Raw genomic sequence first — 26,997 nt, 5'->3', positions numbered from 1 at the left:
CCTTAAGAGTGGGAGGAGGACCATAAACGTTTATGAGAATGAATTTAAGGTTGCTATTAAGGTATCTCACCAAGCCTCCATGCCAATGCCTTTAAGCTATCAACGACTCAAAGTTGACTGTGCAAATCCTCTTGCATAATATGGCTAACCCTCCCAAGGCTCTTGCATCAACAACATCCACATGCCATGGTCCTAATTTCTTTGTGTAATTAACGATTTCTATAACATTCATTCTTTTTTCTTGGAGTAACAATATATCTTTCTTGCTTGAGATACACTTGTTCTTGACCAAGCACTACTTGATAGGGCCACCTGAACCCCTAACATTCCAAGCCAAGAGCTTCATTTCTCTTAGGGAAGGGGGTTTCCCTTCTCTCGGGATAACAGGATTGTTATCTTTGTTTGACCTTCTGCCTAACCATCCTTTGTCCGAAGCTCTAAAAAAGACTTCCTTCCTCTTCTATTGAGGGTCCCTTTTCCATAGTCTGATATCTTCTTGGAAGATAATTCCTATTGGAAGCCAAGTGCATGATCAATTCTGCCTGCATCCTCCTTAGTAGATTCATGTGGATCTACATCATCCAAGCCTTCACCATTCATGTTGTCCAACTCCATTATTTGTTGGATCAAGGCTCATCTTTCAACTTCAATTTCACATGCATCCAAGTTTTCAACCTCGGGATTCTCCATCTCAATTTACTTTACTCCCATTACCTTTGCTGTTGAGTCCTCATGGTTATCCTTGTTCTGAGATAATAAAGGATATCTTATCCATTTTGTAGTATCTGATTGATCTAATTGAGCAATTGTTTCAAGGTTGTTGTTGATTTCCTCTTGTAGGTTCTCTACCTCATGGACTAGATGCTCTAACTGCTCTTTTAGCCCAAGATCTCTCTGCATGGGATCATATTCCTTATCAAACACTTTGCCATTATCATTATCATTAGGGAGGGAGGGATGAGACTCCTTTCTTTCCTTGCACTGAGAGACTTGGGGAGGGATTATATTTCCAAATTCTAGGGAAGGGTTTTGGGGAGGCCTACCTTGACCCTTATTATTAACCCTCATCCCATCTAGATTCTGTGAATCTAGTATCGAGCCTACACTAGCTTCTGATCCAAAGTGCAAGATTTATATAATTAGACATGGATTAGGGATTTGTCAATCTGCTAATGATGGACTGCTTTCCCTTGATCTTCCACTCGCCCCAAAGATATAGTCTATAGATTTCCTCGAGGTCATCAAGCAACTAGCAATGAAACTTTTGCTCATAATGCATTTTCCCCCCGATGATTCAATTACAATCTTTTGAAACCATCTCCCCTTCTTTGTTAAAATCTCCAAACTGTCTAGATATATGAATTTCATATCTAGTTCAATCAAAATCTTGACAACCCCATATTTTCCTAGGAAGACCTCCTCTTCAAACCCAATCACTCTTCCTATAGATTTCTTCTTCAAATCCAATCACTCTTCCCATAGAATTCCCAATCTTTTCTAATATTTCTACACTCCAATATTCAGATGGGAGATTAACTAGGGTAACCCAAAATGGGAAGTGGGTTGGGCAGTGCAGAGTAGGATTGAAATTTGGTTCCCAATCCAGTTCGTAAAAACAAAAGCCCTCTAAGAACATTGGTTCACCAAATAAAATTTTCTTTTCTAGATTTTTATTTATGCATTTTAGAAGAAAGAAACCTTCAACAAGGGCTTTGACGCTTACCCGATCCTCAAAGGTCGATCTGAACCACTCCATCGCCCTTTGCATCGGAAGATCCTTGCCTAACCATCTGACAAATAATCTGCATTCCTTTAAATGCTCCCAACGTAGTTGAAGGTAGGATGAGGATAATGATATCGGCTTGGATCTTCTGTCTGGTGATGAATATGCTTTATTATTCTGGGCACTAATGATAGAAATCTGCGGATTGACTTTCCTTGATCGTTGATAGGGGGATTGCCATTATTTTTAGATCCCCAATTCTCTCTTAGATGGGGTCTTTTTTGATTCCCAATCCTCCCATGCCCGAGATCCTGAGTTTGCCTCTTTTGCTGCTTTGACCCTTCTTGGGATACTTTTGTGGCTCAATCCCCTTCACCTCTGCTGATGAAGCATTTGTGATCTTTCCTGCTGGCTGCTGCTTCAAAGATTCCCCAAGGCCTCCATTTGCTGATTGAACCGGTGCCTTGGTAGGTCGAACGCCAACTGGGATTGAGTTTTATCCCGTAAGCACTTTGTTCCTACCCTTTACGCTAACCTGCCCTTGTCGATGACCTGCTCTTCGCTGAGCTATTCGCCAGGTTTGACCTACAAAATTTCGCCTTTGCTGTACCTTTTGCACCATCTCTTTAACACACTCAAGATTGTTATCCTATTAGTTAAATAATTTTTATTTTATTTTAAAATTAATATGAAAAAATCTCTTTAAGCTTTAAATTTTCTATTCAAATCTTTTTTGTTTCCCCCCCAAAAAGGGGTAACAATTTATTAATTAGAAGAACTCAATGGAAAGCAAAGAAGCTAGGAGATCCCACAAAACTAGACACTATAAAACCAGGGATCAAACTAACCCTCCATAGCCACATGGACACACATATCTTCCATGACTAAATCTTCAAGGATCTGAGCATTATCCAAGGACAACTGCCCCCAATCCTCCACATTCCATTGACCAGCTTGCTCAGAAGCCCATTTTGCCAAACAATCTACCATCTCATTCCATTCTCAAGGGATATAGAGGAAAGTGACCGAGTCCAGATAAACACAAAGGCTGAGGATTTGTTTTGCCACTCGAACCAAAGACCAACAATTCAAATCTAAACTTAAAAATAGAAATAAACATTTTTAAAAAATATCATAAATATTTTTTAAATATAAATTGAAAAAGTTATAGAAATCCAAGCAACAATAGACGCACATAAAATCTATTTTTTGGGATATCTTTATCCATACCATTCTTATGCTTTTTTATTATAACATAGTTTTTAAGATATTGATAAAATATTTAAAATATTTAAAACTAATTTAAAATAAATAAATGACTAAACTTATTTGTATATAAAAAATAGACATGTCTCTCGATGTAATAAATAGCTCTTTCTTTTTTAAATAGATATATGAAAGATATATATAATTAATTATTCTCCCAATTCACAATCAATGAAAGAAACACCAAACAATAAAAATGTATTTTGTAATCTTAAAAAAATATCTTGATTTAGGTAATTTTTTTAACATATTTTTTAATCCATCAACATTAAAATCATCAACTTCCTTAATTGGTTTAATATTTTAAAATATTCCCTTTCCTCCCATATAATTTTCATAAACTTTTAAATCATTTTTATTAAAAAAAACAATACATATGGCCGTCAAATTTAACCTTTAACCACAACCTAGGAGAGCATCTAAATTGCTTCGTTGAGTGCCCCCTACAAGAAGTAATGTGTCAATTTTCCCCAACAAGGTGACCAACAGCAAAACCCTAATTTCAAATCTTTTCAAACTTCCAGCAGACAATTTTTTAAAGTATTCATACCACCATGAATTTTTAGCCGTCCGATTAAAAAACAAATGGATTTCACCTCTACCGCACAAAAACCTCCAAAACCCACGAGGCCCACGAGGGTCATACGAGAATATTTGTTGTTTGCGAACCGACACGTGTCCCTGAAGTATTCTAGCGTATGACCGGCTACGCTAAAATTAGTTTATTAGAAAAAAAAGGGTTTCTTCGTAGGCTTGGAATTTAATTAATCTAGTTGCTGCTGGTGGATGAGGGCCAGTCAATTTATTTCCGATAGACGGTTGAATCAAGAAGGTTTTCGTGCAGATCCGGTTTTGAGCTCTTCGGCGATCCAGCAGACGAGGAATTTGGTGATCTCGGAAGGAATTGCACGGAATTTGATTACTGTTTGTTTGCTCTTTCAATGGCAACCATGGGGAACAACAATATGCAGGCCAAGCTGGTGAGTTTGGTGCATCAGTATTAGTTATATATCTGATTTTTATGTGTCACATACGAAGAATTATGTCTTTGTAGGATTTTCAAGGTTAAATTGGTTTTCTGTTTGTTTTGTTTTGTTAAATTGTGATGTTAGCTCCTTGGGGGGATTGATTTTCGCTAAGACGCCATGATTAATGGCGTATCTGTTTTTTGATCTTGAGTTATGCAGACTCAGAGCTGAAACCCAATTCCCGATTGTTCCAATTGGGGTTTGTGGTATGTGCAACTTGTTGATCAATATGTGAAGTAAATGAAAAAAGCAATCTATTGTGTGGTTCAAAAGTAATTTATATACCAAATTGGTGTTTCAAGTGAGATAACCTTAAAAGTTGCCTTAAATGAATCAAAACAATCTTCCGGGGTTTGTAAGACATCTATGCTAACTTGATGTCTCGCTCAGGACGACCTTAAATACCATAATTACCTTATTTTAATTCGTTTAGGTTAGGGTGGGTGCTGGAGACATATGGTGGGGGATTATTGGGTTGTGCCATGATCCCAGACGATCTCCGGGCAGGTGACTGAATATGGACTGGCGATTCCAACAACCTGGTGAATATGCCGAATGGCGGGACGAATTACCCCAGCCCTTTAAATGGTAAAAGCCTAATTGTCTTCATCTCTACTTACGTGGCGTGAAGTTTTGCCATTGAAGTGAGATGCACTCAGAATTGGATGTGATATATGTTACGTGATATTCTGTTATATTAATTTGTTGTTCTGGGATTTGAACTTGGGTCTTTGCTATGACAGCACCATTAATCTACCACTTGAGACAATGTGAATCAGACCCTAGACCTTATTGCACGTTGAATTTGCATTGAATATGCTCATGGTCTCTGGGAATTCAAACCTAGGTCTTTTTATTGAAGTCTTATGGAATGAAAATGATTAATGAACTGAAGACATTGCACCTTGATGTGCAATGGGTATGCTGAAGAGGTGTGGAAGATCTATTAGGAGAAATATTGGTCTATTTTTTTCAGAAATTTGTGGAGTACATGAGGTCAATTGGTAGGCCATGATGTTTTTTGTGCGAGCCATAGTGGATTTACAACTCGAGACAATGTGAATGGAACTTCAGATGTTAATACACATTAGCATTTTTGTAAGGGTTCAAATTAGTTATTCATTATGAAGCCTCCATTCGTTTTACCATTTGGGTTAATTTAAATTGATATACTGACAATTGAACCAAGATGTTATTGAACATTAACATGCCTTTGGGGACTTGAACAGGGTTTTTTGCTTTGAAAGCTCCAGTGATTAATCCCTTGATTTGTTCTGTACAACGAGGATAGTATTGATGGCCTCCTCTATTAACTGCATACACACAAAACTCATCTATGATTCTATTCTTTGAAGAGCAAGTTGTTGCCTTTGTGATTAGCAGGGCCACTATTGTCAGCCGTGTTTTGTTCATTTAGATATCCAGATGGCTTCTATACCCTAGTTTTTTAAGAGTTTTATATAATCTGTTTCAGATTGATGTAGAGTTAATGTATCATGTTTGATGGTCTATTGTATTTACTTATTTATTTTTATTAGTTGGGAGGATAAACATTCCGAATCATTTAGCAACCTGTAGGTTTTGGGAACTCAAATCACAGGTGCATGAATAATTGACCTTTTTTTGGCTTAGCACCATGGACTGAGGGGGATGGTCTATGATTTTATATAGAAGTTTTTTTTTTTTTTTCAAGAATAGTTTTTTGGAGAGAAGTTTCTTTTAGGTTTTGGGTTTAGTGTTGTTCTCAATTAGATTGGATGCCGCTGAAGTGTGCCTATGCAGTTTGCTTGGTTTAGAGGACCTCATATTTCACAAACTATTATTGTGCTATTTTGGATTTGTTATAATGTATAAGTTCCTATCATAAGCATTTTCTCAATTTAGACAGATTTTTCACTGGAATTCCGGTTTTGGTCTTCCATTTTAGGAGTGTCAATTCTAATTCAGGTCAGTGTTTGCAGAATAAGATTATTCACAGAAAAAACAGATTGTGATTCTTAATCGAGACAGAAGATCATGGATATTTATAGAAACAGTAGATCAATATTATTTTTAGAAACAGCTGGCTGTATATTGTATGTATGTATTTGAACTACTGATTAGTTTGTTTAATAATCTGTTCTTGGTAGGTCCTTCTTGGTGATATGGGAGCTGGAAAATCAAGCCTGGTTTTGCGATTTGTGAAAGGCCAATTTTTTGATTATCAGGTTAAACGCTTTACATCTTGTATTTTTGTAATTTTTAAAACTTGGTTCTTGATTCTTATTTCAACACATTTGATTTAAGACGCCTTTCATGTTTTTTATCAGGAATCAACAATTGGAGCTGCATTTTTCTCTCAGACGCTTGCTGTAAATGAGACAACTGTAAAATTTGAGATATGGGACACTGCAGGACAGGAAAGATATCATAGCTTGGCTCCTATGTATTATCGAGGTGCTGCCGCAGCCATAATTGTATATGATATAACAAATGCGGTAGGTAATATTTATCACATAATATGGTATTTATAAATGGAATTTTTTTGTGATTGATGAGCTGTTCTGATTTTGTACATATAATTAAAAAATATGAACTGCTTTTAAGAGCAGAAAAGTTGTTATGGATTAATCAATAAATATAAAACTAATGTGAGTTTAATTACGTTTCTTAGTTTCTAAGCTAATCTGAGTTAGCCTAGAAGACCTATAAGGAGACATTTAATTAGAGATATAACCTATGAAGACATATGTAAAAAGAAACGACATAAATTCCTTAATTTCCCTGTAAAACATTGTTTTTAATTAAGAAAGCAAAGATGTTTTCACAGATATAAGATCCAGTGCATAAGATTCTTACAAATTCCAGTGACAATGCTAAAAGAAAAGCTTTGAAATTAAAATCTACCTTAGCTGAACATAGCAGGCCATGAGGGTTGATAAATGATTGATACCTGTTGCCTTCAAATGATTTATAACCAGTGCAGTTACTGTAGAGGGAAAAGTTCAAAGGTAGAGAAGGTATTGACAGCCAAACATGATGATAGATCTGCAAAGAATTGTTCTTTATTTAGAGTGAATTATAGGGGAAATGTTTCCAATTTTCTATAAAATAAGCCAAAATTGGGTGTTAAGTGAAATGACACCTGATAAGAAACTAAGGGGAAACAACAGAGAAATGCCCAAAATCTATTAAGACATAGACAACAGCAGATTTAAGCAAGTGCGTGCATAAAATGAATGATATCCTGCCAATCTAATAGGCTTAAATGCTGCAACAATCACATAAAAGTGCCAAATGTAAATATTGCCTAGAATGTGAGAACTCAAACTTCTGTCAAAAGTATTCAAGATTATAATGCTGAATTTCAAAAGTGATGGTCAGAATAGTATATATATCCCTCAATATTCTGCTTTATTATGCCACTAAGTTTTCTGGTAATCCTTAACATGGATGCTGCACAGTGGAATTCACCCAAAACTGTACTATTGCATTAGAAAACAGAGTTTTTAGTTACAGAAACAAAAAAAGACAAATGACAGGCAACAGTGGGATAGAATACCTGGAAAATTAAATAGGTCAGGCATGACACATGCAAAATCATATATTACTCCCTTCTTCTCCTTATTTTCTGATATAGTAGGATTTCTGATCAATAAATTGACTGAAGAAGCAATTCTTTCCATGGACTACTACCATTTTCCAACTAATCATCTAACACTTCCTGATCAAGAAAAAGATTGGTGGTGGAAAGTTTGTGGAGATACTCTCTTATCACTTATCAGTTAAAAATTCAAAGAATACTTTAGCCCAGTCCAAGAAGAAGAAACAACTCTAACTGTACAAGCTGAAGATTCAGGATCCCAGAATAATGACTCTAGAGAGTAAGAGGATGAAATCCTGATTGATCACACAAAATTAGTAACCAATTTGAAGATTAAGAAAGGGTATTTGATGCAAGGAGTACAAAAGTCCAAGGCATACACTTCGGAAAGTTGTATGCTTATATAAATTTAGGAACAAAGCCCAATTTCTCATAATTCTTCTGATAAGAGCCTGAGAACAGTAGATAAGATGCTTAACATAGATGATCTTATTGAGCCTTATGGTGTAATAAAGGTATTTATAGACAATCTCAGGAATCTCCAGCAGTTGAATAACATCAACAATTATGGATCGGTCATGCTAGCAGCCTGGAATTTCCCTGGTAAGGTAAGATACTAGACATGCATGGACTAAAACTGGTAGGTGCTGCAGGGAATGAATATACAGATCACACAAAGTACAGGATTTTTGATATACTTTCTCTGGATTTGATTGGCTAGAGAAGAAGCTTTATAATGGATTCTACTACCCTCATGGTAATAAAGGAAAAGCAGCTGCTGCCAACCTATTCAACATGCAGCCCTGTAATCTTGTCAAGTCAGAATGTAATAATTTCAACCTTGTTTACAAAATGGCTTATATACGGCAGAAATGCACCACAAGCTAGAAGAAAAGTCATTGGCTGGTGTGGGCTAGGGAAATGGGTGGATGAGAAGCTCAAAAAAATCACTGAAGGTCTCAAAGGAATTATTTTTACAGCAATAGAAGGAATGGTGCATCATTATGACATTATTGATAAAAAATGTCTAGATGCCAGGTTCCACATTAACTGAGAAGAATGCAATATCAGCTGTAACCTACAAGTTGTTTGCAAGGCATTTCCAGTTCAAGATGACTATGGTTGTACAGGAGGGGGAGGTTGCCATTGTTGCTGTTCACAAAGACATCACTGAGAGAAGAACATGTATAAGACATTCTGGCATAAAGAGCTGTGGTATCAGCCTAGGCAGTTTACATCAAACCAGTATAAAAGATCAGGCACCCCTGTATTCCTCAAAAGGTCTTACCCTCGCTTGTCTGCTCACCCTAAACCAGTAGCCTGTTACATATGTGGTGGTCTTCATCATGCTTCTGAAGGGAGGGACCTCCCTCAAAGTGAATATGGATACCTTCCAATGGCAAGAAATCATTAATTCTTTTGTTACCTCTTCTCTTACAAAAACATTATGGGATTGACTACCTCTTCACAATATGAGTTTTGAAGATCAATCAACACTTGCTACATCTGAACCTGCCAGAACAGAAGAAGTAGCAATAATTCAGTTCATAAGAAAAGGTAAAAAGATGCATCTGGATTCAGAATCTTCATCCATTTCTGATTAAGAAAAAGAACTACAAAAGAAGAGCTGGTAGTAGTAAAGGTAAACTGCAAAGATTTATAAACGCCCAAACCTTAGAGTATCTACAGCCACTCTTCAAGGAAAACAGAAGAAGAGGCAAATCTGGAAAACAGAAGTAACACCTGAAATAGCTCAAGGCACCTAAACACACAGCAAGGCATGGTTATAGGAAACTGCAATGGAGAGAAGAAGAATCTGACCCTGATGAAGAAGAAGAGGGTGCTGAAGAAATAAGTTCAGAAAACAAGAACATCAACCAGTAGCTGCGAGGTGTGACTAACATTCCTTGGTATAAATTAATTGCTCACATGTCAGGACTTATGGAGACTGTTCTTACACAAAAAAATCTGAAATCAAGCAAATAGAGAAACAAGTCAAACAAATCGTTGATTCCCTATGCAATGTGGGCGGCCCATAAGGAACTGATTGAGGAGAGAACAGAAGGCTGTGGTGCAGTTGAAATTGTAAATAAAGTAGGAATTAGGCAAGCAGGAAATGCCATCTTATGCTTCCATCACTCTACTGACCAAAACGTATAGTTATATCAACTTCGATGCTTTTGTTGGTATTGGGCATTCAAGAAACTTAGCCAAGACAGAAGCATTGCCATAGATGTGCTGGATACCTTTAAAAGAGGCAATATAAGCCAAAGCTGCAAGAGACCAATTAATTGAGTTTACAATGTAATCACATGTCATGCCCCTGCCATGCTGTATCTCTGTTGCACGTTATACAAAATCGGAAAATGGCCTTACTAGTAAGACTGACATTTTCCATCTCCCTAAACTGATCCCAAACTGATTACTACTGACAAAGTTATTAATGTATATTAAAGTCTTCCTCTCGTTTCTAACGGTTCTGCCTTATATTGCTACTCACCATGAAGGAATTCAGTGAAGTTTCCTTTCTTTCCACAACATGCCAAATCAAAAGAGAGGGACTGGTTGTGCAAAGGCTTGATAATAGAGCTTTGGACTTAGAGACCGGCCTATCCTTGAAAAGATGTAATAAGTTTTTCGAAAAATGGCGAAGTCTTACTAGTAAGGCCATTTTCCAATTTTGTATAAGGTGCAATGGAGATACAGCATGCATTGTGGGGGTACGACATCACAGAAGGCATCTTCAAGTTAGGGAACCATGTATTCAAAGATGATTTCCTACGACTTACTTAGAAAAGAGCAGATATCCTGGCAACTAATAGGACTGGAATTTAATAATTTATCGACAAGCACTCCCATTTTGGAGTAATGAGAAATGTGTTGCTACTAACTGTGGATTTGGAAATTGAAACAATATGAAGTCTTAGACAGGTTGAACAGAAGATAGCTTCCCTGTAAAAGGATTTCTATCATAGAGCTGAAGAAGCACTTAGAAGCATACAAGAAACTTACAAACCAAGGAAGGAACTGAGTCTCATCCATCCATCCCAAGATCTTGAGTTTGCCATCTTACAGAGTTGATGACCAACAGTTATTCCAAGAGAATGAGGAAAGATTCAATGTTTCAAACAGAACTGCTGCAGCATGAATCCTTTGCAATTCTAGGAAAAAAATATGGAAGAATGCCAAATAGAACTGAAGGAAGACTTAAAAAAAATATCACCAAATTTTTTTTCCGAGTACTAAATTCTGAACAAAGAAAAGAAATGGACAAGCAGATTTAGAAGCTGCTAGAAGGGGAGTTCATCAGCTAAGCGCTAGTTGCCTTTCTTATGCTGTGCCTTTCTTGTTGAAAAGCATTCAAGAGGTCAAAATTGATAAAAAGAGGTTTGTCATTAATTACAGACCCTTAAATGATCTCGTTGTTGCTTTCATTTACCCCTTTCCAGGTTTGTCATCAATGCAGGACGCTGCCAACTCTATTAGATAATTTAAGTTTGGCTGCAAGTCTGATTTTTGGCAAATCAGGATACATGAAGACAAGTACAAGACTGCTTTTTGAGCTGCACAAGGTCATTATGAATGGAATGTAATGCCTTTCAGACTATGCACAACACCTGCAAACTTCCAATGAAGAATGGATAAATTTCAGGTCCCATTCAATTCTTTTATTTCTGTGTATATGTATTACATTTTGGTTTTAAGTAGTAATATGCTTGAGTATGTTGAACGTTCAAGATATTTGTATGATTTTATAAAAAACAGTGTGATAGCTCTGTCTGAATCCAAACTACATGCAGGCCAAATTGATAGAATTCCTAGGACTCAAACTTCTGTGGAGGAAGTAACGTTGGAGTATCATTTCTGAAACGGACCACCAAGTTCTAGATTTCTAGGATGTTTGAATTATTTTTTCACTAGTTTTCAATGATTTAGCAAGATGGTGGAGCACATTACAGAAGCGGCTGAGAAAAAATTCTGCAATGGAATGAGGCTTGCATCCAAACAGTCTTGAAGATAAAGGAAAGATGCTAAAGTATACAAGCACATCAAATGCCACAAAAGGAATATTATTTTGAGTTATGTACATCAGTACCACATGGTCTGCTGTTTTGCTCCAAAAAATGACTCAACAATTTCAGGAACTCTGTGGATACTGGAGTGGTACTTTCTCAGGAGCATAAACAAGATACATGATGTATGAGAAAGAAATCCTGGATATCAAAACAGGGCAATTTTCTTAGTATACACTGATAGTAAGGCAAGCAATATGCTCTTTAACAATAGCGAAATTGAAAACCTTCCCCAGGGGAGAGTGACTGGTAGTCTCTCTAATGTCCCTATAATGACAGGGACATAGCCCAATGAGTCGTTTCATTTGTGTTACATGCTTATCATCTCTCTGTAAAATTTGACTAGGATATATTGTATTTAGTCAAAGTTTGCTTCTCTTCCTTATAGAAGTTAGGTTGAAGTCTGTCAGTCCTTTTATCGTGTAGCATTCATGCTGTAGACCTCATTATAGCCTAGCTCTGGTATGGTTTGGCTTTGTCTGGGATGTGATGCAATTGAGGCCGCCTTCATTAATTGAAAAACTGCTGCCTGTTGAGGTTGCAATTTGTCTGGTGGTCACTGTCTCACTCTTGGCCGCTGTTGTCAACTGTATCTGGCCCGTGTTAGTCAAAATAATATAACTTAGTGCTTTTCAAATTGTATAACTCTGTCAGTTTCAATTTTGTCACTGTGTCGATAGAATTAAAGCACATCCTATTCAGTCCACTTCACTGTTTAATTCGACAAACTGTTGAAAGTGGGCGTGTGCTCATGATTCCCATTTTCTCCACTTACTCACATTGTGCAGCTGCTAGTGTGAATGTCCATGCTATCTGTTGTTTCTAACTGCTCAGATCTGTCTTATTCCTTCTTGCTGCCGAATTCTTGCTCAGCGTGCTTGTGTGTTAAGTCTGCTGACATTGGCAACTGTCAAGACAAGTAAATTAAGAGTTGGCATCAGTAGATACAGATAATAGAATCATAAATGAACTAAATTTTCCAACTACATGGCCTCTCCTTTTTCGCTGGATTAAAATTCTGTCATCTGTACCCTTCATCACTTTCCTGTTGGACGGTAGTGCTGATGGTGCCATGTACTCTATGACTGTTCTCTTTGTATGGGCTTCCTCCTCATTTGTTCTCAAAAAGGGTTTGCCCTATTTGCTTTTCACTAGTTTCTATCTTTTTAAATGAATTCTATGTCAACCAAATTAATTTCAAGTCAGTAAACAAATTTCAAGCTCCTTAGACCTAAACATTCAAATGTTGTAATAAACATAGGTCAAAAACTCACAGCTTGGCAAAATTGGAAGACCTAAATTGGATTTAGACTTGGTTACTTGGTAAAACTCGACAACTTAAAAAATACTTAAATTCCTTAAAATACGTAGAATTAACACAAAATAGAGTTGCACAATGTATCGAATGGGTCTGTAAATGTTGGAGTATTATCCATAAAATTTGAATACAAAAAGAGCACAATATTGGATATTTTATCATCATATAATTGCAACAACCAATAAATATGATATGTTTCATGTAATCATTAATATTAATGCAAGTAATAACAATTTCCTTTTCCCCATGTACATTCGAGTGATAGATTGGAGCATACTTGCAATTGAGTGTGCCTCTTATTCTTGCTCAACATCATCATCTCCTATGATGTCTTTCAATCCAACAATTGCCACTTTTTCTACACCTTTTGTATTTCTTTCAAAATCAGCAATCTTGTCTTCTAGAAAGATGTGGGTTTCCTCTTGTGTAGTTTAATTTGCTACATAGATCAATCTCATTCAAGTCAATCAGCTTTTGATTAGTTATGTCTGCCTTTCTTGAAGGGCTCGTTGAAATACTTTTGTGTCAATTTGTTGTACTTCATGTGAATGCCCTCAAATAAACTCTGGTTGCATTCAGATCTAGAATTACTACAAGATTGAGACAATATAGAGGGTTAGTGTTTGGAGATTTGGGTTATTCCCATCCCAATCCTCTCACCTAGTAGTTGCAAAAAAGGCATTTGAAAGTTTGTAAGTAAGCAATAGTTGTAATTTGTAGTGAAGATTCCATTATTTTGTTACATGGTGTTTGGGTGGTTACCCCTTGGATAGCTATTGCTGAAGAAAAGATCCTCTCCTAACTTGGTTGTAATTTTGTAACTCCCAATATAGGTCCGATTTTTCAATATGAGGCATTGTCCTTTCAATGGATGTTGAGAGGCTTTCCAAAACCTCTCCATTAATATTTGTGGAGTCCTTTGAGAACAAAAATTTGCGGTTGATGTTATCCATTGGATAAATGGATTGGTGGAGTTGATTGTTTGCCCAATAGATACTTGATTTGTGAGATTTAAATTATGGGTATTCATGTTTTTTTAAAATCCTTTGGTCTAGTATTTTTGATAATTTAGTTCCTTGCCCCATGTTTGTGGCTTCTATTTATTGCCTTAATTATGTAATTTTACTAAGGATGATTGGAAATAGCGATGCAGTTGGTTTTCTTGCTTTTGTGTGTATTTCTTCCTTTTTGAAAGTCATGTTGAGACCTTGGTTAGTGTTCTTGATGGCTAGCTTTAAGTAGTCACCTTGGCCTTTGTTCATTTCGTACAATAAATCTGTTTGGCAGGCAAAGGACGCTTTGTGCTGTAATTGACAGTCGCAGCATTTAGTGGGTCCAAAATCAGGTTTAGAGTTATTGTATTTACATTCCACATCTATGTAGTGAAACGAACTAAGTTTGATGTCTTCAAGTTGGCCAATGGACCCAAATTGATTGTTTGGCAGCATTCTAGAAAGTTTTGTGGTTTTGTGGCTTAGTTTAATCAACTTTCTAGAACTTATAGTGGAGTTGTAATTAAGTTTTAATTTTGGTTTATAAATTTACTCACATCTAGTTCCTAGACACACATGAAGATTTGAAGTCTAGATTTCTTTGGATTGCTTCTCTATTGCCATGTGTCAACCTTTAGAGCACGTGCCTTGATCTTTATAAATTCAACAAGAATTAGATCTCTGATGGACCTGAAATGTTTTTCAAGTGAGACTTAATTCAAGTTTTTATGTTTGTAAGAGGTTAAAATTTGTTAACTTGTTCACCAAAAGCTCCCATGGACCTTAGAAAATTATGTGTACATTTCCATTTAGATTTTAGTTTTGGTTTAGTTTCTAGGTTGCATTGTTTTGAGTTAGAATTGTCTTGTAGGTTGTCAAGTATTGCCACATAGCTTCTTTGGAGTTGCTTTGACAATGATTATTGTCCATGCCATGGGATGCTTCAATACTCTTGCATGCTCCAACGTGTGTCCTTGGAGTGATCCTTGATTGACTCTTGTCTACATTACATTTACATGGAGCTAGGGTGTGTTGGGAAGGTTTTCTTGGCTTTGTTTAGGAAACAGGAAAATATATGTACATGATCAATGGTAGTGGCACGTCAGTTTAATATTTTGTCTACACTTTGTTGCTTTGCAAATAAGTTGATACTATTGATTTTGGAGCTGATCAACATGGACTGTTGATCTTGATTAGAACATAATAAATCATAAAGATTATGGTCAAGTGCCAATAATTTGAGGTACATGGCATACTTTGTTTTGTTTTTAAGGGTAAATAATTTCTTTGAATGTTTCAAGGCAAATTTGGATTGCAAAGATCGATCTTGAATGTTTAATAACAATGGAGAATGATTGTGGGCCATAGAACAAGCATGATTAAGCATCTTTTGTGGGCTGTATGGAACTTCTCAAGTGGGTATGTGCATTTGTAATTTTATTTGGGTGGATTTGAATCATTGAACTTGCTTGACATTGAATGAATTTAATGAATAAACCATAATCCCTCTAGTTGTGATTACTTGAATTATTTTTTGAGAAGTTATCTCTTTTTGGTGTAAAAGTGAACCTAGGTTGTGGATCTTTAAAACAAAGGAACTTGGGTTGTATACCTACAAGTATTTCATGAACTAAATGCTTTATTGGGAAATGAATGAAAAATATGTGTGGCACAATTTGATTGATATTGGTGCATTGACCAATTATAAAGCAAAACACTTTGATGCTCCACCATTGGCTTGCAACCATTAATCTAGAGATTAAGACCAATTTGAGCCATTGGTTAAATCTTTTAATTCAAATTGTTTAATCAACTTATTAATAAAAGGTGGTTGAGTTTCAATTGGGAAGGAGACTTAGTGAGTAAAAATAGGAAGGTGGAAAATTGAATGATGTGCGCATGATTTGATTGAGAAGGGGAAATTCTTAATTGCATTGGTGAGAAGTTTGATTGCAATGGTAATTGAGTATGTTATATGTATAAGATGATATTTGTAGATGCCAATGAGACTTGATGGTTGTGTTGCAAGTTAAGATGGTAATCAGGAACTAGACACTGGCTGCAATACCTACAAAAATTTGAAAGGAATTTGAATTTTTGAGGCATTTGACTATTATGTCATTAATGGAAGTTAGGAAACAAACGAATTTGATGCATTCAATTAGTAGTGTATAGGTTTGAAGAAGATTTTCCTAGAAATATAGGATAGTATGATCTATGGGAAAGCATTGTAGTATGCCTAGTGTGGGTGTGGTGATCAAGGTCTGTCTAAATTGAATTCTCTTGTGAGAAATTTATTCAATTTGCGTTTTGCTTGTAACAAATTTAATGTTTTAGCCAGGAGGTTGTTGTAGTAGCTTGTAACAAATTTAATGTTTTAGCCAGGAGGTTGTTGTAGTAGCTTAAAATAGATGTGATGCTTAGGCATAGAGGATTGGAACATCTCAACTTTCAATGAAATTTGGGGCAAATTCAATGGGTTATAAATATAACTTCTCTTTATGAAGTTAGGGCTGAATCTTTCTATATTGAAATCGACTAATTGTGCCCTTTGGTTTTGTATATTCTCTAGTGTCAAGCTCTAGTTCAAGTACAATTTCTTGTATCTTTCATGTTTTTATAATCTAGAAAAGTGCTTGCAAGTAAAAATCCTCTCCATGATTTGAATGTCTCCATAGTTGGTTAAGAGTTTTAGGATATAAGTAGTATATCTTTGTGGCTAGATGTGGTAGTTTTTTGCTATTTTTGATTATTTGATTTCTAGAACAATTGTAAAATTTCTGTTGAAGGCTTTGAAAATCATTTGCAGAATAGAATCTGACGTTTTATTTGATCAGCTATGGATTGTTAAAAAAAGTTGGTCATTTAAGCTTCTTGAGTTTATTAATCACATTCAGATGAAATTATAGCAAGATTAATGGGATTTTGAACTGCATTTCTAGTTCTCAATTTTATGTTGATTCATATCTTGCTATTATTAGAATATTTAATTATATTTTAGTCACCTATATTTAGTTCCTTGTTTAATGGTCATTTAGCTTTTTAGTTAATTAGCTTTTAAGCTTAATTTAGCTTTTAGCTCTTTAATCGTTTACTTTAATGTTATGTTCTAATTATAGAACATCGTCTTGTAACCTCTATATATACGTGTGTATATTGTTCAATGTAATCATCCGATTATTGAATCATTCATTCAATTTATTTTTCATGGTATTAGAGTGGGTTGATGGGATTCTTTAAAGTTTGGCGAATTTTTTAATAAAAATTCATAGCCTTTTTTCTGGAATATTTTCCAGATTTTTAAATTTTTTTTTTTATTAAAAAACGATTTGCTTCTTTTTTGAAGGCTTTTTGAGGGTTTCGTGGGTTTCTGATTCTTGGTGGGTTTTTCAAGACCTCAACTGGGTCATCGTCAGATTTTTTTGGGTGCATCGTTTTCCGTGCCTCAATTTTTGAGCCGTTAGATCTGCATTCTGTTTTCAGATTCTTGGTGGGTTTTTCGAGAGCTTTTTTAGTTTGATCTCAAATTTTTCTGGGTGCCTCGTTTTCCGCACCTCAAATTTTGTGCCAGCAAATTTGTCTTGGAATTTAAAAACAGTTCACAATTTCTGCGGACGTCGGGATTTTTGCTGTTTTTTTGGGCACCATTTATGCTATTTTAAGTTTGCAGAATTTTTTTAATTTCTGGATTTCTTCCAAACCTCGAAATTTGCACCTTAGAATTCATGTCAAAATTCTCCTTCAGGGTTTCAGATTTTTTGTGCAGCTGCTTCTATTCTGATTTTTGAATCAGATTCTTTTGTCTCATGCTTTCATTAGGTTGACCTCGTTCAACCTCCATTTTTGTGATGGCATCTTTGACCAACATCATGTTGGAACACAGTCAGAAGTTCAGTGGCCTCAACCACAACACTTGGAAACAATGCATGTTCACGATATCTGAATATCGTTACCTTTATCAGATTGATTTAGGTCAGACCTCGTCTTACAGGTCCCAGGGTTTTCACGATATTTTCTTGAAAAATTGTTTGTTGGTTTTCTGATTTTTTCCACAAAAAATCATGGGAGGGTTTTCATGATTTTTTCCTCAAAAATTGTTCGTAGGGTTTATAATTTTCCCTTAAAAATTATCTCATTTGTAATCTGCGATATTCGCGTAAGATTTTAGTTATCTATGTTTTACCCTTTTTTTCCACAAAAACGATGATTTGTAACCTCAAATTTTTTGGTTTTTCGATTTTCTCCTCAAAATCGTAAATCCTCTTTTCAAGGGTTCCCATTTCAGGGTTTGACGGTTTTTTCCTCAAAAAAATGTGCTTTGTTGCATATTAGAATATTTAATTATATTGTAGTCACCTATATTTAGTTCCTTGTTTAATGGTCATTTAGCTTTTTAGTTAATTAGCTTTTAAGCTTAATTTAGTTTTTAGCTCTTTAATCTTTTACTTTAACGTTATGTTCTAATTATAGAACATCGTCTTGTAACCTCTATATATACGTGTGTATATCATTCAATGAAATCATCCGATTATTGAATCATTCATTCAATTTATTTTTCAGCTATTTGGTTTAGGTTTACACATGTTTGCACTTTGATGTTAGATCTCGACTTTATCACCAATGGATTAATGCATTGGTCCTTTAGTAGTTGATTCATCTATATTTAGAATGCAATATATGTTCTTTGTAGAATTAGTTTAGAAAGTGTTCTACCAATTTTGCTCAATCTAGTGATATCGACCTCTTCGTTTGAAAAGTTCTCATTTATCAATTATCTTTAGAGGGTTGCACATGATTGTGTTTTCATGGGTTATATGTGAAGTATGATATTTTGAAGGAAATCACATTTGAGAATATAAATCTTATTTGGTCCTTTTGTTTGTTGATTCATCTATATTTAGAATTCAGTATGTGTTTTTTTCAGAACTATTTAGAAAGTGTTTTACCAACTTTGCTTAATCATATGGTCAAAGAGCTTTCATTTATCAACTATCTTTAGAGGGTTGTGCTTGATTGTGTTTTCATGGGTTATATGTGAAGTATGATCTTTTGAAGGAAATCACATTTGAGAATATGAATTTTATTTTGCATTTTTAGTTGTATATATAACCTTATAGTAATTTGGTATAAAGAGATCTTTAGGTCTAGAAGATCAGTAACCTTGTAGAAGTGGTAAGTGACAAATCTCTAGAATATTCTTATGAAATAGTTGTCGCTAAGATGTGTGATCTAGTTTGTTTTTCATTTTTCTTTAGCTGTCCTATCAAGATATCTATGAAATCCTCCTTGGCATTGTAGAGACAGAATGGTAGAAGAGTTGTTTGCTTTTGCCAGTTGGCCCATAATTTTTGGTGGTTTGATCATGGATATCACTTTATCAATCCAAACTGACACAAGTCCCCGACTTTAGGTTTTGTGCATTCTCTAGAATGGTAGGATTCAATTTGGAGCACCAACACCACTTTCAATTAGCAATCTCTTAGATGGGGTCGAATTTGGCTCTATCTTATAGTAGTTTTGGATGTCCTCGACTTTGTCCATGGCTTCATAAATGTAGCTCATTGGGTTTTTCTCTCCATTCACCAAGCACAAAACCTTGATCAAAGGCCTTGACCTATACAAAAAGATTATAGCTACAATTAAAATAATAAAAACTTCAAAAAGTTGGATAATCTCGTGATTAGAATTTATGAAAAGTTAAAAGGATAAAGTTTGAAGTTACCTTGATTGCCTTTCTGACCTCTCCATTTTCCTTCTCTGAATAGAACAAATACAACTATTCATGGATCATAAACATTCACATCAAAGACACCAACAAATTATAAATGCTTCACAAGGAGAGGAAGTTAGTTCCGAATTGTGTTATGTCAACACCCACAATTTCTTTCCCCTTGGTGTGATCTTTCTTCAAACTGAGAAGTTAAGGGTGATTGTTGATATATTTGGTGATATTTGTTGTATCTTCCCCCATCGGATTCACACAATCAATTTTGCCTTCGTTCTCCAAGTGAAGGTCAAGGCAATGGGCACAGCTCAAAGAGTCCAAAAAAGTGTTGGGTGCTCACTTGAAGTAGCCTCCTTGTTGTGACATATGCTATTGTATCAAGTGTTGCAATGCTTATGTAAAGATTGGATTTTTAAATAAACAAATCAAAAACAATAATGCATGGAAAAAAAACCTACTGTCATAAAGGTCTGGAAACTACACTTAATTGCTCATAGTTTTGGAGTATAATAAAAAGTTTGAGACATCATTTCATGAAGAAGATAAGTATGGAAAGTACAACACGAGTACCTTGGAAGGTGAATTTCATTTGGCAACACACTGGTCTGCTGATTAATAAAACTCAGTCTTATAGACTGCTGCTGCTGTAGGTATACAAAGGTACAACCCTTAAGAATTGCCTCAACCAAAATTGGTCTGCCTTCTACCATCAAAGGACATCACCTCAAAATGCTTCCAACTGTCCAACTACCCTTGGCACACCGAACACCTCATAAAGTACTGAATCTGAGCAGAAATACAGTCACAGACCTGCTAGAACGGCACTCAGAATCAGGGGCAATTCATATTAATTTTTATTGACCTTGCTAGGGCTTGTAAATGGTCTTTAATGTTCCTTGGGGTATAGAATTCCAGGCAAGAGCAGCAAACTGAGTTCAAAACCTTCACGACAAACCCTCCAAATTCAATGCCAGCTAAACAAGTTGTATGGCCTGCTAAGGCTGTACGACCTCTCTACAAAAATGAAACCACGACTCAAAACTTTGTGCAATGGATCAAATGGTGGTGCCAAACAGAGGGAAATACCTCAGAACAATACCCATAATCATCACAACCACAAATCAACCATGGCGTTCAAAACAAGGGGTATGGCCTTCATGGCAAAATGAATGTCCCAGCTTAAGGAAATCTGCAAAAGCTTGGAAACCTCCACTAAACTCTTCACAATCTCTGCAAAACACGCTAAACTGGAAACCCAAGGCTTGCCTTTCAAAACACACTAAAAATCTTCATGATTGTGCAAACCCCAGATCCAAAACATCATTAAACCTTTAGATTTCCTGTGAAGAATCACTATACTAGCTAGGGTGGGTCTCTCACCACCAAAACTTCACTATACTAGCTAGGGTGGGTCTCTCACCACCAAAACCAGCAAGATTCAAGAGGGTTTTCGTCTTCAACAATATCTGGAAGAACCCAAAAGCCCATTCCGACAGCATATCTGTATGTGTGCAAACTCTCCATGAAGAAACGAGAGCCCAAACTCCAATTTATAGAGTTTGGAGGGAAATTAGGACATTCAAATTTTTAAATATTTCATTTCCCTCAAAAAAATCCCCATAACATCTTTTTAAAATAACTTTAGTCTCCCAACCTAGGTGACCAACTTGGGGACATTCGCTTTATGAAATATTTAACACCTAGGTTACTATTAAAACATAACTTTGATACCTTTTTAGTGTAAATATTACGATAGATCACATCACCTTACTGAAAAATTGCCAAGGCACCAAAAATGAAATCAGTTTGCACTGAAGCAGAATTGATGCTGAAGCGGATGCCAGGCACTAGAAATAGCACTACTAAAAATAGCATATGCTAAGAATAGCACTGCTGTTGAAACCCAATGAAACTGGAAACCTGAGCTCTCTAAGGAAACTCGAGTCCTGTAACGATCATTGAATTGTCTACGGGAACCTGAGCATAGGCTAATGGGAAGCAAAGCTGACTAGGTGCAAGAAGTGGACATTACAAATAATTGTAATTATTAATGCTCCTATGCTGGTTTTCATTCATGTGAAGCTTCAGACTGTAAATTCAAACTGAACTGAAATTGAACCGATAACTGCTTAGTATTAAACTAGTCAGCCGATTTATTCCGGTAAGGAACTTTCCCTAACTGACAGGTGTGATGCTATAACCAACTCAGCCGCTCTAACTGAAGGATTGACTTGCTGCTCAACTTGAAGACACACAGATACAACTGCTTCCTAATGGAAGACTCAAAGTAATCAGACTCATCTATGGATTGAAAAAGTGGGCATGACATCTTAATAGTGTTTCAGATGACCTGAAATTCATGTGCTTAACAAAGGGATTAAAAAATGCACTGTGCAACTCCTCCACTGAAGAATGGATGCACTGCTACAACTATACACTCAAAAAACTGCAACTCAAAAATTCAGTGACTATAGCTAAGAAGATGAACAACACCTTTTGTTTTCAGTGTTTAGAAACATGTTTTCAGGGTTTGAGAATATGCTTCAGTGTTGGGCTGGATACTGATCCTGTGGCAAGTACTCACAAGCAAACTTGTTCAGTACTTTCTACTGACCTGGCCTGAAGTGCAGGCAAGTCCAGGGGCTAGTTAATTGCTTCTGAGTTCAACTTTTAGTCTTTTACCCATGGGTGTGCTGCAATTTTTTAAAATATGATAAGAACAATTCAAAACAATTCTCTGAAGATATATTAACAGATATATGTTGCCATTATGCTTACAGACATATTTGAACTTTCCATTGAACCTAATATGGGTGTTTTGATCCCAATTCTTGCATATGTAGGATTCTTTTGCCCGAGCAAAGAATTGGGTACAGGAGCTTTTAAAGCAAGGTATTATCATTATATTTGGAAAGAGTTGGTCTTGTGTTATGGTGTATATTGAGAATTGATCTGAGCCCTAATGATTTGAAATTTCTAATTACTTACCAAGAGATAAGCTTTATGTGCAGGCAACCCAAACTTGGTAATGGCACTCGCTGGAAACAAGGCTGATGTGGTAGCCAAGCGCAAGGTTGAACCAGAGGTATTATTACTTTTTTGGTATAAACTTTGTAAGTTAGATTTTTGGGTTACTGCCTTAGTTGTTAATTTAAATTCTATATAACCAGTGTGACATTTTCTTTGGATATTTTAAATGAACAATTTGTCCTGTACCTCCTTCCCCAACATCTACATGCATATTGGAATTAAGTCTATATATTAGATTGCAGGTCATTGCATTTGAAAATTCTGTCTTCCTTTGAAATTTCCAGTTCAATAATGTATTTGCATGGAATTTGATTATTTGGCATTTGTGGAATAGAATTCGGATGTGATTTAAGCTTGTTATCAAATTCTAGTAGACTCCATTAGGATGACTTCATAACATCGAATCCCATGGATTGTGTCGATTGGTATTAAGAAGCTTGAAGCAACAAATATAAGGTAATGTTAAAAGGCCTTGCTTCTATGATGGGGAGATATGTACCCCAAATAGGTGGCCTGCAAGCTTGGACCTGAACGGTCACATTTATATTTTACCTTTAATATATTTCTTAGGCTGACAGTGAGCTGACATGAAAATCTGAAATCAAATCAAATCACTTCACTTCAACATCATATAGCTAGTCTAGTAATGGAGGCGAGCACTATGAGTATATATCTGCAGTAATGCTAATACAAGTCAGTATTGTCAAATTGTCATTATGCATGCTTATATTAATATTCATACAATGATATTATTAAACCAATTGTTAAGGTCTGCTGTCATCTCAATTTACCCTCATAATAGATGTAATCAACTGTAAATGGACCACCGAGTTGCTTTTTTTGTGTGAACTGAATCTTATAGTGGATGTAATGAACTGAATCTTATAATGGATGTAATAAACTGAATATTCCTTGCACTTCCTAAACAAGGTTTTATAGTAAGGTTTAAAGTAAAGTATTTGGTGAGTTCTCAGTCCAAATTGGGGCAGGCCCAAATGATGCCTACTGGTTCACATTAGCAGACTTATCAAGTCTGGACGAGTAGCATGTAAATGATTAGTTACCTAAATATTTAAGGTTTGGATGGACGTGGATGTGGGTACAGCTATATTTCAAGACCCCTTACTTTGTCTTCTTTTTGGATTGGGCTGGCACCCAGCCATATCCAGTCTGTACCATACCTGGTATGCTGGTACACTACCAGGGGAGGGGGTGTATCCGGTAACCTCGCTTAAAAGTTATTTAGAGTATAAATGAATAGAAAAACATTTGCTTCCTTAAAAAATATTTGTAGATGAATATCATGTTTTCCTAATATTGCAAGTTGCAAGTTCTTTGTTGAGTCTGAGTCTGAATCAAAAATCAGCTCACTGAATCTGTGCTGAGATGGAGTTTGGTAACACTATTTTAAACCTTAAACTACACATTGTTCTCATTTATCTTGCTGCAAATTTTAACCATCATCTTAATTTGCCCTAATCATCTTCAATGCCAATGATGATAAGAATATTTATATTGATTGTTACTAGACTTTTGGGATTGCATATGACATCTTTGTCATCTAAAATATGGTAACTACACATTGTAAAACATGGAATGAGTAAGCCCTTGATTTTTTCAGCATTGATTCTCTGCATTCTATCCCATCAGCTTTTTGTAACTTTACTAATTGGTGGAGTAATAATGGGTATGAGTGCTATATGTCTACATTAGAAGTTGAAGTTCCATCAAGTACATGACATTGCATAAACTTAGCATGCAAAAAGGGTCCTAAATCAAGTTAAAATTTAGACATTAGTGATTTGAATAACGTGTCTAGAGATAATTTTTAGTTTTACTATGCTGCTATAACAAAACTGAGTAATATCAACAAACCTGTAATTAAGGTCTTGTTTTATTTTATTTTGAATTGATTATAGATTACCAATAAAAACAGGTTACAAACCAAAGGTCAAAAAAGGTTACAGGTAACAGTATAGGTCAATACAAATTCGAGTTAGCACCTCTTGCCAAGATTTTAGCATTTGAATCATATCTCTCCTCTTAGCACCCATTCAGAAGCACATTATGTTTTATGTTGTCATAATTATGGATCAACATCTTATTCATTGTTGTGAAATATTTGAGTGGATGAAATGCCTCAACTGAAATTTGATAAATTTAAGACAACAGGGCAACAGTTTTAAACATGATTTTCACTATTGTTTTATTACAAATTCCAGTAATATTAATTGACCTATAAATTTTTTGTTGTATTATTGCCAAATCTTGGAAAGATTTTATCCTTTGTTTCAGTGTCTGTTAGCTTCATACCAAAGCACATAATGTTTTTAACATCATGCGTTAAGTGAAATTTGTTGCATGCTGATTATAGTCAAGATGTAGAATCTGAATTGTAAACATGTTTTTTGGCATGTTAAATATGATGCTAACTTGCCTGTCAATTCTTTGATTAATTTTGCAGGAAGCAGAAACATATGCAAAAGAAAATGGGCTGTTTTTCATGGAAACATCAGCAAAGACAGCACAAAACGTCAATGAACTTTTCTATGAAATTGGTAACTCTTACTATCATGCTAAAGATTAAGACTTTACTTTTTAAAATTGTACCATGCCTAAATTAGCTTCCTTTTTGTGTCTATCTTATTGCACTTTCCTAACATTGTATGACTGGCAATATTCTCAACAAATAGAAATGGTTATGCATTTGGGTATTGGAATTCGGAACCATTGTTTTGAGGGTCCCTGGATATCGAATGGCATTGAACTGCACATATGTGACTAGAAAAATATAAAATATAAAAAATAGGTAAATCTGTATAGTCTTTTGATATTTGAGTTGACAGCGATGCTGGCCTTTAAGGGTATCACAATCTTCCACCAGAAGGTCATTCAAATTGTTTAATACCCCCTTGCAATTCTTCATGGAGCTCATGCCTCTTGTAAAAGGCCAACTTCATGGTAAGCCTGTCATCTGTCTATAAATACAGGAGAGGGGAATAGAGGAAAGTAAAGATGCAAAAGAAATAATTTCTGCGATTCTCTCACAGAGAACTTATTCTTCTTTGTTCTCAGATTTTTGACGTGTTTCAGAGTATTGAGATTAAAGAAATGGGACTCGGACTCGGCGCGGACTTGGCAAGGGTGACTTGACTTGGGACTTGGGACTCGGATCGGCTAGGACTCGGCAAAGTGAAAAACCCAAGAATTTTAGCGATTTTTAAGGATTTAAAACCTGTTCATGCACCCTTTATTAAACAAACCTTAAATACACAATAATCATCAATAGAAGTTAATTTGATCACATACACAAGTATACATCGATCACATTAGTATAAACGCAAATTGTAGCTGAAGGAAATAGCAACCAATAACCATAGATATATAAATAGTGTCAAATGTTACAAAACTCATGGAATATGAAATCCATGACATCAAAATTCAAATGTTCCAGTTCCATACATATATCAAAAGTAAAACAACTACAAGTCTATGGCTCAAAGGAGCTTGGGTCCTTCCTACGAAGGCGTCTAATCCTAAGGTAGGTCTTGGATGCGTCAACATCCATACTCTCTGCCCGTGACTCCATTCTACCCTCACCAACATCAGCTATGTCTGGCTCTGGCTCTGGCTCTGGCTCTGGCTTTGGCTCTGGCTCTGGCTTTGCACATGCTCTAACCTCCTCCTCTGCCATGGTTACAACCTCAGCCTCTCTATCTACCTAGTCGATCCAATCTAAGTCCTCATCACCAAAGATAGGATCTGTAGCCTCACTGATCCACTCAGATTCTGGATCAACCTCCTCTAGCGTGATCGGGGTGTTGTCATGGTCCATAACCTGTTTCTATCTAAGATGGACCAGATCATTCAACCTCTCCACAGACAGTCTATTGCGCCTCTTGGAGTGTATGTGCTCAAACATACTCCAATTGTGCTCACAATCGGAAGCACTGCATGGCTGGCTCAAAATACGAATGGCTACCCGTTGAAGATTTGGTGTTTTAGGACCAAACATCTGCCACCACCTATCTCAGATGAGAAAAAGGAAAAAAAAATCAGCCTCATTTAATAATTAATAACAAATTGAATAACATATAATTAAAATTATGCTCTTAATTTCTTAAAATGTACATTTTACCTGGCTGCATTTTTGTCTGATTTTCTTTGCAAAGCTGATGAGAGAAAACCTCCCCTTCTGTATTAGAAAAGGCCTCTAGTTCCTGGATTATACTACTGCTATGACCAGGCGACATTCGCTC

General features: G+C 35.8%; 1 protein-coding gene across 1 annotated transcript in view; it reads left to right on the top strand.

The window, feature by feature from the left end:
* The first annotated feature begins 3,734 nt into the window (after positions 1 to 3,734).
* The window catches only part of LOC131070407 (ras-related protein RHN1), a 30,007-nt gene continuing 6,744 nt past the window's right edge, over positions 3,735 to 26,997 (top strand). Inside the window, exons 1-6 of the mRNA XM_058005956.2 lie at positions 3,735 to 3,969; positions 6,147 to 6,224; positions 6,327 to 6,494; positions 22,552 to 22,600; positions 22,720 to 22,793; positions 25,203 to 25,296. Of these exons, the coding sequence (XP_057861939.2) occupies positions 3,931 to 3,969; positions 6,147 to 6,224; positions 6,327 to 6,494; positions 22,552 to 22,600; positions 22,720 to 22,793; positions 25,203 to 25,296 (502 nt within the window). The 5' untranslated portion in view covers positions 3,735 to 3,930. The remainder of the gene's footprint in view (positions 3,970 to 6,146; positions 6,225 to 6,326; positions 6,495 to 22,551; positions 22,601 to 22,719; positions 22,794 to 25,202; positions 25,297 to 26,997) is intronic.

The sequence above is a fragment of the Cryptomeria japonica genome, chromosome 5, assembly GCF_030272615.1.
Source record: "Cryptomeria japonica chromosome 5, Sugi_1.0, whole genome shotgun sequence".
In the NCBI taxonomy this organism is placed as follows: domain Eukaryota; kingdom Viridiplantae; phylum Streptophyta; class Pinopsida; order Cupressales; family Cupressaceae; genus Cryptomeria; species Cryptomeria japonica.
The sequence above is the reverse complement of the archived record's forward strand: the minus strand, read 5'-3'. Positions and strand labels throughout refer to the sequence as shown.